The following is a 12,500-nucleotide window of genomic DNA, read 5'->3' on the forward strand; positions in this document are numbered from 1 at the left end:
CCCCCGTCAACACACACACACACACACACACACACAGCCCCGTGGTTCATCTGGCCAACGTGCAAAAGGGAGAAACAGGAAGACACAGAAGACACATGCTAAGGTTCCCTTCCAGATGCCTTGAAACACCCTAACCAGTTCAGTGACTACAGGTGGAATTTCAGCGATTTTGGGGGGGAGATAGCGTCGACCTGGATGTTACTGAGGCTATGGAACCAAATGTTTCCCAGAGGGATACACTGTCTTGAGGAGGAGGTTGTTTATGGACGGATGGTGATGCCTGGGTCTCTCCCTGTGGTTCCCTGTAGGTCTCTCTCCCTCCCTCTACCTCTCTCTCTACCTCTCCTTTCCTTTACCTCTCCCTTCCTCTCCCTCTTTTACAGGTTACAGGCCCCCCCGCCACTTGACAAGCGTGCAGAGAAAGAGAGGGGAGGGGGGAAACAATTATCGCTCGCTGCGATAAATCCACGGGCCGTAATTCAGAATCCATTGGCTATTAATTTATAGAGTATTTATAAATGTCGCGGTTAACAGAAGAAAAGCCCTCCCTCTGCACCCCCTCTCTTTTCTCTCTCCGATAGTAAATGAGCCCCTAATTAGATTGCGATTCATGAAATCGGACTCCAGAAGTGTTGACGCAATTAATTGGATGTGAAACGGCAAATTAATCCAAACGTGAAATGACTATCACGTGCCCGCCCCCTCCCCCCCCCCCCTTTCTGCTCGCATCCTCCCCACCCCCCGAGAGAAGAAAAACAACAAACACAATACCGTCATCGCCGTGGTGACACCATCTAAATGTGTTGTTGCCGGGGCGACCGTCTCCAGGGGAAGGCAAGGAGAAAACAGGGTGTGCGCGGGGAAACGGAGATCGACACACGCATTACAGTTGTTCTGGTAACCCCCCCCCCGCCCAACAGAATAAGCACCGCGGCAGCAGAAACTGCGTGGGGTGGGGGGGGCATCGATTTCCTGATTAGCGTGGGCGGCGGCCTGCACATGTGACAGGCCACACCCCCGGTGTCAGGGCGGCGGATATCACCACCTGTTTTCAGGGATTGCATTTGCGCCGCACTCTCCCCCTCCTGGTTCGTGGCTTCTCATAACTCACACAGAATCTATTAGGTGCAAGGGAGTGTGTGTGTGAGACAGAGAGAAGGGCACTGGTATTGGCTGTGGTGGTTTTAAAAAGCATATTATTGCCTGGGCTGTTTCGCAATTCTCTGCTGTAAGCATTTCCTTCAATCACAGACAGAATGGATTGAGGGGCCTGCCTACCCATTACCATGTGGAGGCTCTGACTGTGTGTGTATGTATGTATAGGTTTGTGTGTGTGTGTGTGTGTATGTTTCTGTGTGTGTGTTTCTGTGTGTGTGTTTCTGTGTGTGTGTTTCTGTGTGCGTGTGTATGTATGTTTTTGCGTGTTTCTATGTGTGTGTGTGTGTATATATGTTTCTGTGTGTGTTCTCACCGTGGCCATGTTTGTGTGTGCATCCAATAGCCTGTGTGCGTTGGGGGGGGTGGGGGAGGAGGGCGGGAGACGGCGACAATGTAACCGGGTGATTGCGGCAAGGAATAATCAGCGCGCCTCGTGCCCTCTGTGCTAATGGGGGTCTGCGGGGCCAGCGGGGGCCCCCGCCTGCAGAGCGCGGGCCCGGGCCGACGTGCCGGGGGTGGGCCCACGGAGCCTCGTCTCTGGAGCTCCGGAAGCTAATGGGGTGCAGAGGAGTTAATTCCGCTGCGCCGGCGCTTTATCTCATTTTCATCCATGTGAACGGGGCGGGCGAGATCGATTACTGCAAACAAATTGAAACGGGCGGGGGAGGGAGGAGGGGCCTGGCCTTGGTGATGGGGGAGACGGTGGCGGTGGATGGGGGGGGGATTGGGTGGTGTGTGTGTCTTAAAGACGGGGGGAATTGATGGGAGACTCACTAATCCCAGCTGCATACTGATGGGTCCGCAGTCACACACACACCTGCCTTTCAGCTAGTGTCACGAACGCACGCACACGCTGCAATACTATGACACACACACACACCCTGGCCTTGGTGCATATGCTAGTGCTAACATGCTAATCCACACACACACAATTAGCCGCCTGGAAAATTCCGTCCACAACTGCAGCAAAGCGCGGGCCTTTAGAATCACCTATGCTGTCTGGAGCTGCGGAAACAACGACTCTCTCTCTGACTCGGAATTTATCCAATCTACGCTAGCGTTTGCTTGAGTCTGCCCTCCCGGGGGTGAGGACAAGCCCAGTGGTTCCACTGAGGAGACAAGACTAATCAAACTCGGGAAGAGTGAAACGACTTCAAAGGATTCATTCAAACAGTATTTGAAAGCCTCTCTTATGCCATCCTGCTCTCTCCGGAACCTTCTCTCTCATACCATCCTGCTCTCTCCGGAAGCTTCTCTCTCATACCATTCTGCTCTCTCCGGAACCTTCTCTCTCATACCATCCTGCTCTCTCCGGAACCTTCTCTCTCATACCATCCTGCTTTCCGGAAGCTTCTCTCTCATACCATCCTGCTCTCTCCGGAAGCTTCTCTCTCATACCATCCTGCTCTCTCCGGAAGCTTCTCTCTCATACCATCCTGCTCTCTCCGGAAGCTTCTCTCTCATACCATCCTGCTCTCTCCGGAAGCTTCTCTCTCATACCATCCTGCTCTCTCCGGAAGCTTCTCTCTCATACCATCCTGCTCTCTCCGGAGGCTTCTCTCTCATACCATCCTGCTCTCTGGAACCTTCTCTCTCATACCATCCTGCTCTCTCCGGAAGCTTCTCTCTCATACCATCCTGCTCTCTCCCAGGGCCTGTGAGGCCTGCCTGGGGCTGGTGCTGTCTCGGCTGGAGCATGCACTGAGGCCTTCCCAGACCCTGACACTTCCTATGGTCTTCTTTCACACACACACAAACACACACATCATGAGACACACACACACACACACACACACCATGACACACGTACACACTGCATGACATACACAAAATAGGAGACACACACACACAGCATGACACACACGTTACGACACACAGACACAAGAATGAGAGATGCGCGCACACACATACATTCAGCCTGAGTCAGGGACATCTGTGATGCTAACAGCCAGGTGCGTTTCCCGCCTCCTGCGTCAGCAGGGGGACCACCCCAGCCTTGGCGTGGTCTAATCTTTGGGTCACGCTCTCCGATAACGCTCCAAACAGGCTCTCCTTCCGACACACACAGTCCAAAACAGCCAGTGATTCATGGCATAGACTCAGTGTGTGTGTGTGTGTGTGTGTGTCAGGCCAAGCTGTGGAACACCTCTGAGGGTGTAATGAGGCTGACTTAATGAAAGGTCAGGGGTCAAGCTAAGCTAGAATGACCTCTGGCAGGGCCAACCGTCGGGCCCAGATGGTCAGACTTGCCAATAAGACCATAGGCTACTGGGGCAGCAGTCTGGAGACTGTTTGTGTGTGGGCCAAGTTAACTCCCACACACACACACACACACACACACACACAGGTGCACACACGCGTAAAACACATACCCAGGGGCAGTCAGACACACACACACACACACGTGTACCTCTGAGAGACGTGTGCTGACCAGCATGGGCACTGACAGATGCTGTGGAGGGCTTTCGAGTGAAGCGAGGCCCCGACTCTCCATCTGCCTCCCTGCCTCTCCATGTCCCTGCCTCCATAACTTAGGTCTCTGTGCCTCCCTGCCTCTCTTACCTCTCTACCTCCCTGCCTCTCCATGTCCCTGCCTGCCTAACTTGGGTCTCTTTGCCTCCCTGCCTCTCTTACCTCTCTGCCTCCCTGCCTCTCCATGTCCCTGCCTGCCTAACTTGGGTCTCTTTGCCTCCCTGCCTCTCTTACCTCTCTGCCTCCCTGCCTCTCCATGTCCCTGCCTGCCTAACTTGGGTCTCTGTGCCTCCCTGCCTCTCTTACCTCTCTGCCTCCCTGCCTCTCCATGTCCCTGCCTGCCTAACTTGGGTCTCTGTGCCTCCCTGCCTCTCTTACCTCTCTGCCTCTCCATGTCCCTGCCTCCATAACTTGGGTCTCTGTGCCTCCCTGCCTCTCTTACCTCTCTGCCTCCCTGCCTGACCGGTGGGCAGCAACCCCAAGGTGCTCATGTAGAGGCCACTTTCCAAAGCATGCACACACCCAGCCTCAGCTCCATGTGCACAGGTTAACACTTCCTGGACCTCCTCGGACAGCATGCTGTTCAGCCAGAGGCTAGGCTACAGAGCTGTGATGGGCCTGGGTGAGGAGGTGGGCAGGGCTACAGAGCTGTGATGGGCCTGGGCGAGGAGGTGGGCAGGGCTACAGAGCTGTGATGGGCCTGGGCGAGGAGGTGGGTGGGGCTACAGTACTGTGGAGGGCCTGGTTGAGGAAGTGGGCGGGGCTACAGTGCTGTGGAGGGCCTGGTTGAGGAGGTGGGCGGGGCTACAGTGCTGTGGAGGGCCTGGGTGAGGAGGTGGGCGGGGCTACAGTGCTGTGGAGGGCCTGGTTGAGGAGGTGGGCGGGGCTACAGTGCTGTGGAGGGCCTGGTTGAGGAGGTGGGCGGGGCTCGGGACGCCATCGCTGGCTGATGGGCACACAGTGGGAGCCTTTTTCGGGAGGCCGCTTGTGAGGCGTCTCGCCGAACTTCCCCCTCCCTCCCTCCCTCCCTCCCTCCCTCCCTCCCTCCCTCCCTCCCTCCCTCCCTCCCTCCCACCCTCCCTCCCACCCTCGCTCCTCTCCTCCGTCCTCTCTATACTCCTCCTCCTCTCTATACTCCTCCTCCTCTCTATACTCCTCCTCCTCTCTATACTCCTCCTCCCCTCTATACTCCTCCTCCTCTCTATACTCCTCCTCCTCCTCTCTATACTCCTCCTCCTCCTCTCTATACTCCTCCTCCTCTCTATACTCCTCCTCTCCTCTCTATACTCCTCCTCCTCTCTATACTCCTCCTCTCCTCTCTTCCCTGTGCAGTGTGGTCGTCTGGTTGGCCTCCTCCTCTCTCCACTGGCCTGTGCAGCGCGCCCCGGAGCATCAGTGTGGATCAGCGTGCATTAGGATATGTGAGTGTGTGTGTGCAGGCTTCAAGGGCTTAAAGTGAGCGGAGACGAGAGTAAAGAGGGGAATACTATAAAAAGTGCCAACCACAGTGTGTGTGTGTGTGTGTGTGTGAGAGCGTTGTGTGTGTGTGTGAGACGCGTGTTTGGTGCACGTGTCCATGTTTGCACACGCCTTTGTGGGTCATCATGGAAACCGGCTTAATCAGACCTGATAAGGGGGGGGGTGTATTTTTAGAAGAGCTACGCTGCAAAACACACCCACCTTTGGTTTTCAGGTCAGCAACCTAGGAGAAGAGAGAGAAATCAGAATCAAAACAAACGTACGGTGGAAACCAGGTTCGTACAGTTTTCTAATGAAGGATTTGCGTTCAGTATATTTAGCAGGGGCCCCTTCCACAGAAGGCGGCAGTCGTTACACGGTAGCAAGAAGGATGAAAAACCCGCCAAATGAGACGACGCCCACATCCAATTCATAGACTGCCAGACGTGTTCGTAATCAATCAAAGGAACTGAGAAGGAGCTAGGAGTGCGGAGTGCAGAGGAACAAACACGCACACGGCCTGACAGCTCACACGCCCAAACAGAGAATGCAATGAGACCGCATGCTATGGAGCGGAAAGAGTTTTGGTACAGCTGTTGGTGTGCCTGCTGTGTGTGTGTGTGTGTACAGGCCAAGGCACTCGCCATTGGAGCGTTCCGGAAAGAAACCCCTCACCTTCTTCTGAGCGGCGTCTTTCTTGTTCTTTTCGTCGTGCTTCTTCTTTTTCTTTTCTTCCATCAAATGGTTCTCTTCTCGTTCTGCTGGCTTCTCTCAGCTGCAGGAGAGAGAGAGAAAGAGAGAGAGAGAGAGAGAGAGAGAGAGAGAGAGAGAGAGAGAGAGAGAGAGAAAGAGAGCGATTTTAAGTGGGAGGCAGTGATGGAAAGGAGGGGGAGGGGGGGGTGCATCAAGTTCGGGGGCATCCAAGTTCATAGCCCGAGAATTCTCTTTCCCGGTCACGGTGAACGCTATTTCGCGGTCTTTAAGGCTTCACAGTGGGAGCCTTCTGGAATCTTCTAAAGCGGGGGGGGGGGGGGGGGAGACCTTGGAACACTCAGGTATTCGAGCACATGAGAGTTTCCGAGCCTTCCACTGCAGCCGAGGCTAAAGACACAGCTAACTTCATGGTCAAGAGAGGGGCTACAAGGGAGAGGGACTGAGTGAGAGACCACAAAGGAGAAAGGAAGGAGAGCAGAAAACAGAAATTGTGTTTGAGAGAGAGAGAAAGAGACAGAAAGAGAGACAGAAAGAAAGAGAGACAGAGAGAGAGACAGAGAGAGACAGAGAGAGAGTGGGGGGGGGGACTTAAAGAGAGACTCTTTCCCAGGGCCTGTGTGCAGTGAGACTCTGGCCAAGAGAGAGATCAGATAGCAGAAGGACCAGAGAGAGTTTTATTTCAACCTTTATTTCCTTTGGCTGAAGTTTGGTGACTGTTCCTGGAAATTATTAAGGGCTTGAGGATTGTACAGTTGTGTGTGTGTGTGTGTGTATACATTTTTGTCCTTTCCAGTGGAAAGAAACTCGTCGTAGACAATGACGGTACAGGCTGGTCTATGGGGAAAGCAGTTGGACTGTGTTCTCTGACATCAACATGGACCACGTCAAACTGGCTGCCCGTTCAGCTTAACTCACCACGCGCACGCGCGCACGCACGCACGCACAGTTGTAGCAACATATCGAGCCTCTGTCCTACCCTGTCCTCAGTGATGAACGTTGCTCACTACCTAACTAGCGCACGCACACACACACATACACACATCATGCGTACCACATGTGTACATCATGCCCACACTACAGTGCGCCAGCTTGATCCTCAGCGTCAGACACACCGTAAACGCAGCGTCAAGACATTGCACACGGGAGATCCCGGGCAAGGAGATAAATAAATGCATGTAGAACAACAATGATGGAAGAGCAATGATAGGCTCCCCCCACCCGCTGTGCTGCTCGCTGGTAGGGGGAGGGAGCTGTCAATCACTGGGAGTGATGGGCGGGTGCGGGCACGGTTCTCCACAGGGAATGGTCTGCAGGAGACGGCCGTTTTGACAGAGAAAGAATAGGGGGGGGAGAGGGAGGAGAAGGCAGAGAGAGAGCGAGAGATACTGGAAGAAGAGATGGCCATTAACTACTGCCAATCAAGAGAGACAAACTGAGGAAGACTGCTGTGAAACTTGTCTGGTGGTAATGAGTGAAGAGGCAGAGTCTCTCTCACACACACACTCCTATTCATTATGAGGTGGCTGTGTGTCTATGTCAAACTAGTATCTCAACAGGCAGTCAGCCAGCCTGGTCCTCCAGTAATAAATATCCTGGGAGCTGGACAGAGTGTGTGTCTGTGTGGGTGAGTGTGTGTGTGTGTGTGCGCGAGTGTGAGTGTGCGGAGAGAGAGATCCTCGTCTTCCAGTTCTGCCTATTAACCAACACCACTCTCTCCCCTCAGCCCTCCTGTGCAGCTCTAACGAGCCCATAGGCTGGAGCCCACCTCCCCCCGCCCCTCCCTCCCCCCCCAGCCAATCACAGTGCCCCGTCTGTCCACCTAGTGGGCATCTCGCTAGCCCCCCCCCCTGCTCCCAAAGTCTTGGATGACATCCAAAAGAGAGGGGGGAGGTTTGGTTGATATGAGGACGAGGGTGGGGGCGGGGGTAGCTGGAGACACCCGGCGTGTTAAAATGATTCCCTGCGCCTTCGAAGAGGCCAGTGGAGGTACTGGATGAGTAAAAAATAAAAATAAAAATAAAACATCCGGAACTTTCTACCGGAGAAACCTTGCGTGGCTGTTCCCCTCCCCAGCTGTTGGTGTGGGATATCCCATCTGGTGACTGCTGTTGATGTCACGAGGGGACGGAGAGAGTGTGTGTGTGTGTGAGAGCACGAGGGGGGGGGGGGTATAGCCATGACGACAGTAATAATACCACAGAGTATTTATTTATCTCATTTCCTAGTAAACACACTGCCGAGCGACAGGAAGCGTTGAGGATTAAGGGCTTTTATTTTGGAAATAGCCACGACAACAGTAACCGCAGCGGCGGGTGCGCGGCGCGCTATAAGCCTGTCGGATAATCTGAGGGTAATCCAGAGGACCGGGCCGGGCCGGCTAACCTCACCGGCCAACAGTTTCTTCGACAACAAAAGAGCACGCTGTTGTCTCCTTAGCGACGCTAAGGAGACCTCCTGTAAACGTGATTGGCCGATGGATGATGATGATGCAAGAGCTGTATTCCAAGTATTCCTCACTTCCCCCGGAGGCTCCATATACAGAGAGGAGAGACGGGGGAGGAACCTGATCTCCCTCACACCTTTAATTACCCCCCCCAGCGGAGGCAGAGGGAAGGTGTCAGGAGACGAGAGGAGGAGGAGGGAGGACAGGCAACAGAGAGATCGGAAAGGAAATAGAGAGGGGAGAGAGAGAGAGAGAGTAGAGGGAGAGAGAGAGAGAGAGTAGAGGGAGAGAGAGAGAGAGAGAGAGTAGAGGGAGAGGGAGAGAGAGAGAGTAGAGGGAGAGGGAGGGAGAGAGAGTAGAGGAGAGAGAGAGAGAGAGAGAGAGAGAGAGAGAGTATAGGGAGAGGGAGAGGGAGAGAGAGTAGAGGGAGAGTAGAGGGAGAGAGAGAGAGAGAGTAGAGGGAGAGAGAGAGAGAGAGAGAGTAGAGGGAGAGAGAGAGAGAGAGAGGGAGAGAGAGAGTAGAGGGAGAGAGAGAGAGTAGAGGGAGAGAGAGAGAGAGTAGAGGGGGAGAGATAGAAAGAGAGAGAGATAGAAAGAGAGTAGAGGGAGAGAGAGAGAGATAGAGAGAGAGAGAGAGTAGAGGGAGAGATGTGTCAGCTAAGCGGAGGGTAAGTACCAAGGGCAGAGTGACTGTGCCCTTCGTGGGTCTTCTCTGTCTCTCCAGTGCTGCTGACACCACCTGCCCCCCCCCCCCCAACCCCCCCACTCCCTCTCCTCTCCCCCCACAGTTGGGTCAGGTTACACCTGACTGTCAATGGCGGGGGGCGGAGGGGGGAGACGACCTTAGCCAACAATGGGTTGGGGTTAGGTCTAGTCCTAGGTAGGGCTGGGTCCCCATCATCCGAGCAGGACCTCGTATTACGCAGCAGTGTGGAGGCAGGCCAGCGGTGGTGCTGTTGCTAGGGCCTACACATCGCAGCGTTGTGTGTGTGTGTGTGTGTGTGTAGGCCCATAGGAAACACACACAGAACAGTGCAGATCAAGTCAGAGAGCTGAGCATAGTGGCTCACACCCCCCTACCCCCGACTGGAATGGAAAAATACAGATGGGGGGAGGGGGGTGGGTCCAGAGGTATCTCCTTGGGTTGTGATGTACGGGGGAACCCTAGCCAGCCAGAACAAAAGGTAGCGGTGGGGAGAGAGGTGATGGAGGAGAGGAGGGGAGAGAGGTGATGGAGGAGAGGAGCGAGGTGATGGAGGAGAGGAGGGGAGAGAGGTGATGGAGGAGGGGAGAGAGGTGATGGAGGAGGGGAGAGAGGTGATGGAGGAGAGGAGCAAGGTGATGGAGGAGAGGAGGGGAGAGAGGTGATGGAGGAGAGGAGGGGAGAGAGGTGATGGAGGAGAGGAGGGGAGAGAGGTGATGGAGGAGAGGAGGGGAGAGAGGTGATGGAGGAGAGGAGGGGAGAGAGGTGATGGAGGAGAGGAGGGGAGAGAGGTGATGGAGGAGAGGAGGGGAGAGAGGTGATGGAGGAGAGGAGGGGAGCGGCGCAGAGGACGGCGGCTAGAAGAGAGGGGGGGGGGGGAGGGAGGGAGGAGGTTGATTCCAGGATGGATGAGGGGAGTGGGTGTGAGCCGCGTTACCCAGGAGCTGTCTTCACTCTTTACACCAGGGAGGAGGAGGAGGGGAGGAGTGTGGTGGGGGCGGGGAGAGGAGAGGAAAACAAGGGGGGATGAAAGGAGAGGCAGAGCAACACCAATTAGGAACGACAGCCGTCGGGAGAGGCAGACGGGGCTAGGAGAGGGAGAGGCAGAGAGAGAGGCAGAGAGAGAGAGAGAGAGGCAGAGAGAGAGGCGGGAGCATATGTGAAGGGAGAGGAAGAGAGGTAGAGACGTCTCGCTGGGGAACGTGGGGTGGGGGGGAGGAAAACGCAGAGAGATTGAAGATGGCAGACAGAGGGAGAGAGGGAGACAAGAGTGAGATACAAAAACTAGAACATCCATGCATGGTCGCGGCCGAGAGCGTGTGAACAGATGTGTCTGAACGCCAGAGAACGGGAGACAGAGACATAGAGAATGAGAGAGGGAGAGATAGAGGGAGAGAGAGAATAAAGTAGAGAGGAAATCCAGACTGTAGGGCGCTGAGCAGAGAGAGAGACAGAGAGCCAGAGAGCCAGAGAGCCAGAGAGCCAGAGAGCCAGAGAGCCAGAGAGCCAGAGAGCCAGAGAGCCAGAGAGCCAGAGAGCCAGAGAGCCAGAGAGCCAGAGAGCCAGAGAGCCAGAGAGCCAGAGAGCCAGAGAGCCAGAGAGCCAGAGAGCCAGAGAGCCAGAGAGCCAGAGAGCCAGAGAGAGAGAGAGAGAGAGAGAGAGAGAGAGAGAGAGAGAGAGAGAGAGAGAGAGAGAGAGAGAGAGAGAGAGAGAGAGAGAGAGAAAAGAAACAGCGCTTAGCTGCAGTTGCCGCAAGGCAAACACAGAGACTGTGTGTTCCGGAGCCTTCTGGCCAGCGCCGGAGTGGCAGGACAAATCGACCACAGACTGAGGGGGTGGAGGGGTTGGAGGAAGGGAGGAAAACCCACAGTCCCCCCCTCCTCCTCCTCCCCACACTGGGCTGTCCTGCGGCTGGGCTGAATCATTAGCGCAGCCTCAACGGCCCTCCTGAGCCTTCTTAAAGCGGACATTAGCCCGGACGCCCGTAAAAAAAAAAAAAAAAAAAAATGGGGCTGAATGACACCCCTGGTCGCCGTTACAAAATAGCGTGGCTAGCTACGCTGTGCGTGGCCGGAGCTGAACGGATGAGGATGGGGGGGTGGAGGGGGGGGTGGGGTGGGTGGAGAGAACAAGCCTGTAAATTCCTCGAGCGATAAGCGATGATATCGGTTGGGTCAAGCGGCGTTGAGCTAGGCGGTGCTGCGTGGCGGTTGTGGGGCATTCTACACATACCAGGGGTGCTGGAGGGGCCAGGTGGCGCTTTGTACGAGGACGTGATGGCCTGACTGGCGTGGGAGCAACAACAGCTAGCTGCCTTTCTGAGGTATGTGAGGACTGGAGGAAGAAGGGAGGGGGGACGGGGGGGGAGAGTAGAGGGGGAGAGAGAGTAGAGGGAGACAAAGAAAGAGAGGGAGAGAGAGACGCAGAGAGAGACAGAGAGAGAGACAGAGAGAGAGACAGAGACAGAGAGAAGGACGAACAGAGAAGCTATAAATAAAAAGCTTTTGAAGTTCCCCCCTCCATAAATTGGACCTCCTCGTCTCGGCGGCTCGTTGGGAAGCTTCCCGCGCCCGGCCCGCAGCTCATTAAGGAGGGAAAAACCCCAAAACACAAGAGGCGAGCGAGCGCCAAAGTCAGACGATATCGACCGGCAGAAGGTTGTTTCCAGAATAGACTGAGAGGAAATAGATAGTGGGTGTCTAAACCCGGTGTGTTATAAAAAAAATGAATGAAAGTCCCTCCTTTGTGAAGTCCTGCACAGACATGACAGTCAGTGACACGATGCGTGAACTTTGATAACTGCGAGACTACCTCTTATCGGGGAAAAAAAAAAAGAGGCCGTAAGGGACTGCAACAACAATGGAAACGTCCCAGGAAAGAAGGAGTGAGATGCATGCAAGAGAGAGAGAGAGACAGAGACAGAGACAGAGACAGAGAGAGAGAGAGACAGACAGAGAGGGAGCAGCCCGACGGGCAGACGAGGGCCTGCTGAGCGGATCCAGGCGGCGACTCCACTCCCTCAAGGTTGCTGTGACATTGACCGCCTTTTGTGGCCGACACACGCACGGGATGTCAGTCAACACTAAGCTGTCAAGAATAAAAAGCACAATAAACGGACTGAGGGAAACAAGGGAGAAAATAAGTGGCCTAGTTAGCGTGGAAAACGACAGAGAAAGAGAGAGACAGAGAGAGAGAGAGAGAGAGAGAGAGAGAGAGACACAGAGAGAGACACAGAGAGAGAGAGAGAGAGAGAGAGAGAGAGAGAGAGAGAGACAGAGAGAGTGAGAGAGACAGAGACAGAGAGAGTGAGAGAGACAGAGAGAGACAGAGAGAGTGAGAGGGACAGAGAGAGACAGAGAGACAGAGAGAGTGAGAGGGACAGAGAGAGACAGAGAGAGACAGAGAGAGACAGAGAGAGACAGAGAGAGACAGAGAGAGACAGAGAGAGAGACAGAGAGAGAGACAGAGAGAGAGACAGAGAGAGAGACAGAGAGAGAGAGAGAGAGAGAGAGAGAGAGAGAAAGAGAGCTTGTGTGACTGGCTTGGTCCCCG

The 12,500-nt window shown here is 54.8% G+C and overlaps 1 protein-coding gene across 1 annotated transcript in view; it reads right to left on the reverse strand.

The window, feature by feature from the left end:
• The window catches only part of tnrc6c2 (trinucleotide repeat containing adaptor 6C2), a 51,574-nt gene that overhangs the window by 33,586 nt on the left and 5,488 nt on the right, over window positions 1–12,500 (reverse strand). Inside the window, exons 2-3 of the mRNA XM_084685939.1 lie at window positions 5,764–5,863; window positions 5,311–5,332 (exon numbers count right to left, since the gene is read on the reverse strand). Coding sequence (XP_084542065.1) covers window positions 5,311–5,332; window positions 5,764–5,826 — 85 coding nt within the window. The 5' untranslated portion in view covers window positions 5,827–5,863. The remainder of the gene's footprint in view (window positions 1–5,310; window positions 5,333–5,763; window positions 5,864–12,500) is intronic.

Source organism: Hypomesus nipponensis, chromosome 21, assembly GCF_054491055.1.
Source record: "Hypomesus nipponensis isolate SF chromosome 21, ASM5449105v1, whole genome shotgun sequence".
In the NCBI taxonomy this organism is placed as follows: domain Eukaryota; kingdom Metazoa; phylum Chordata; class Actinopteri; order Osmeriformes; family Osmeridae; genus Hypomesus; species Hypomesus nipponensis.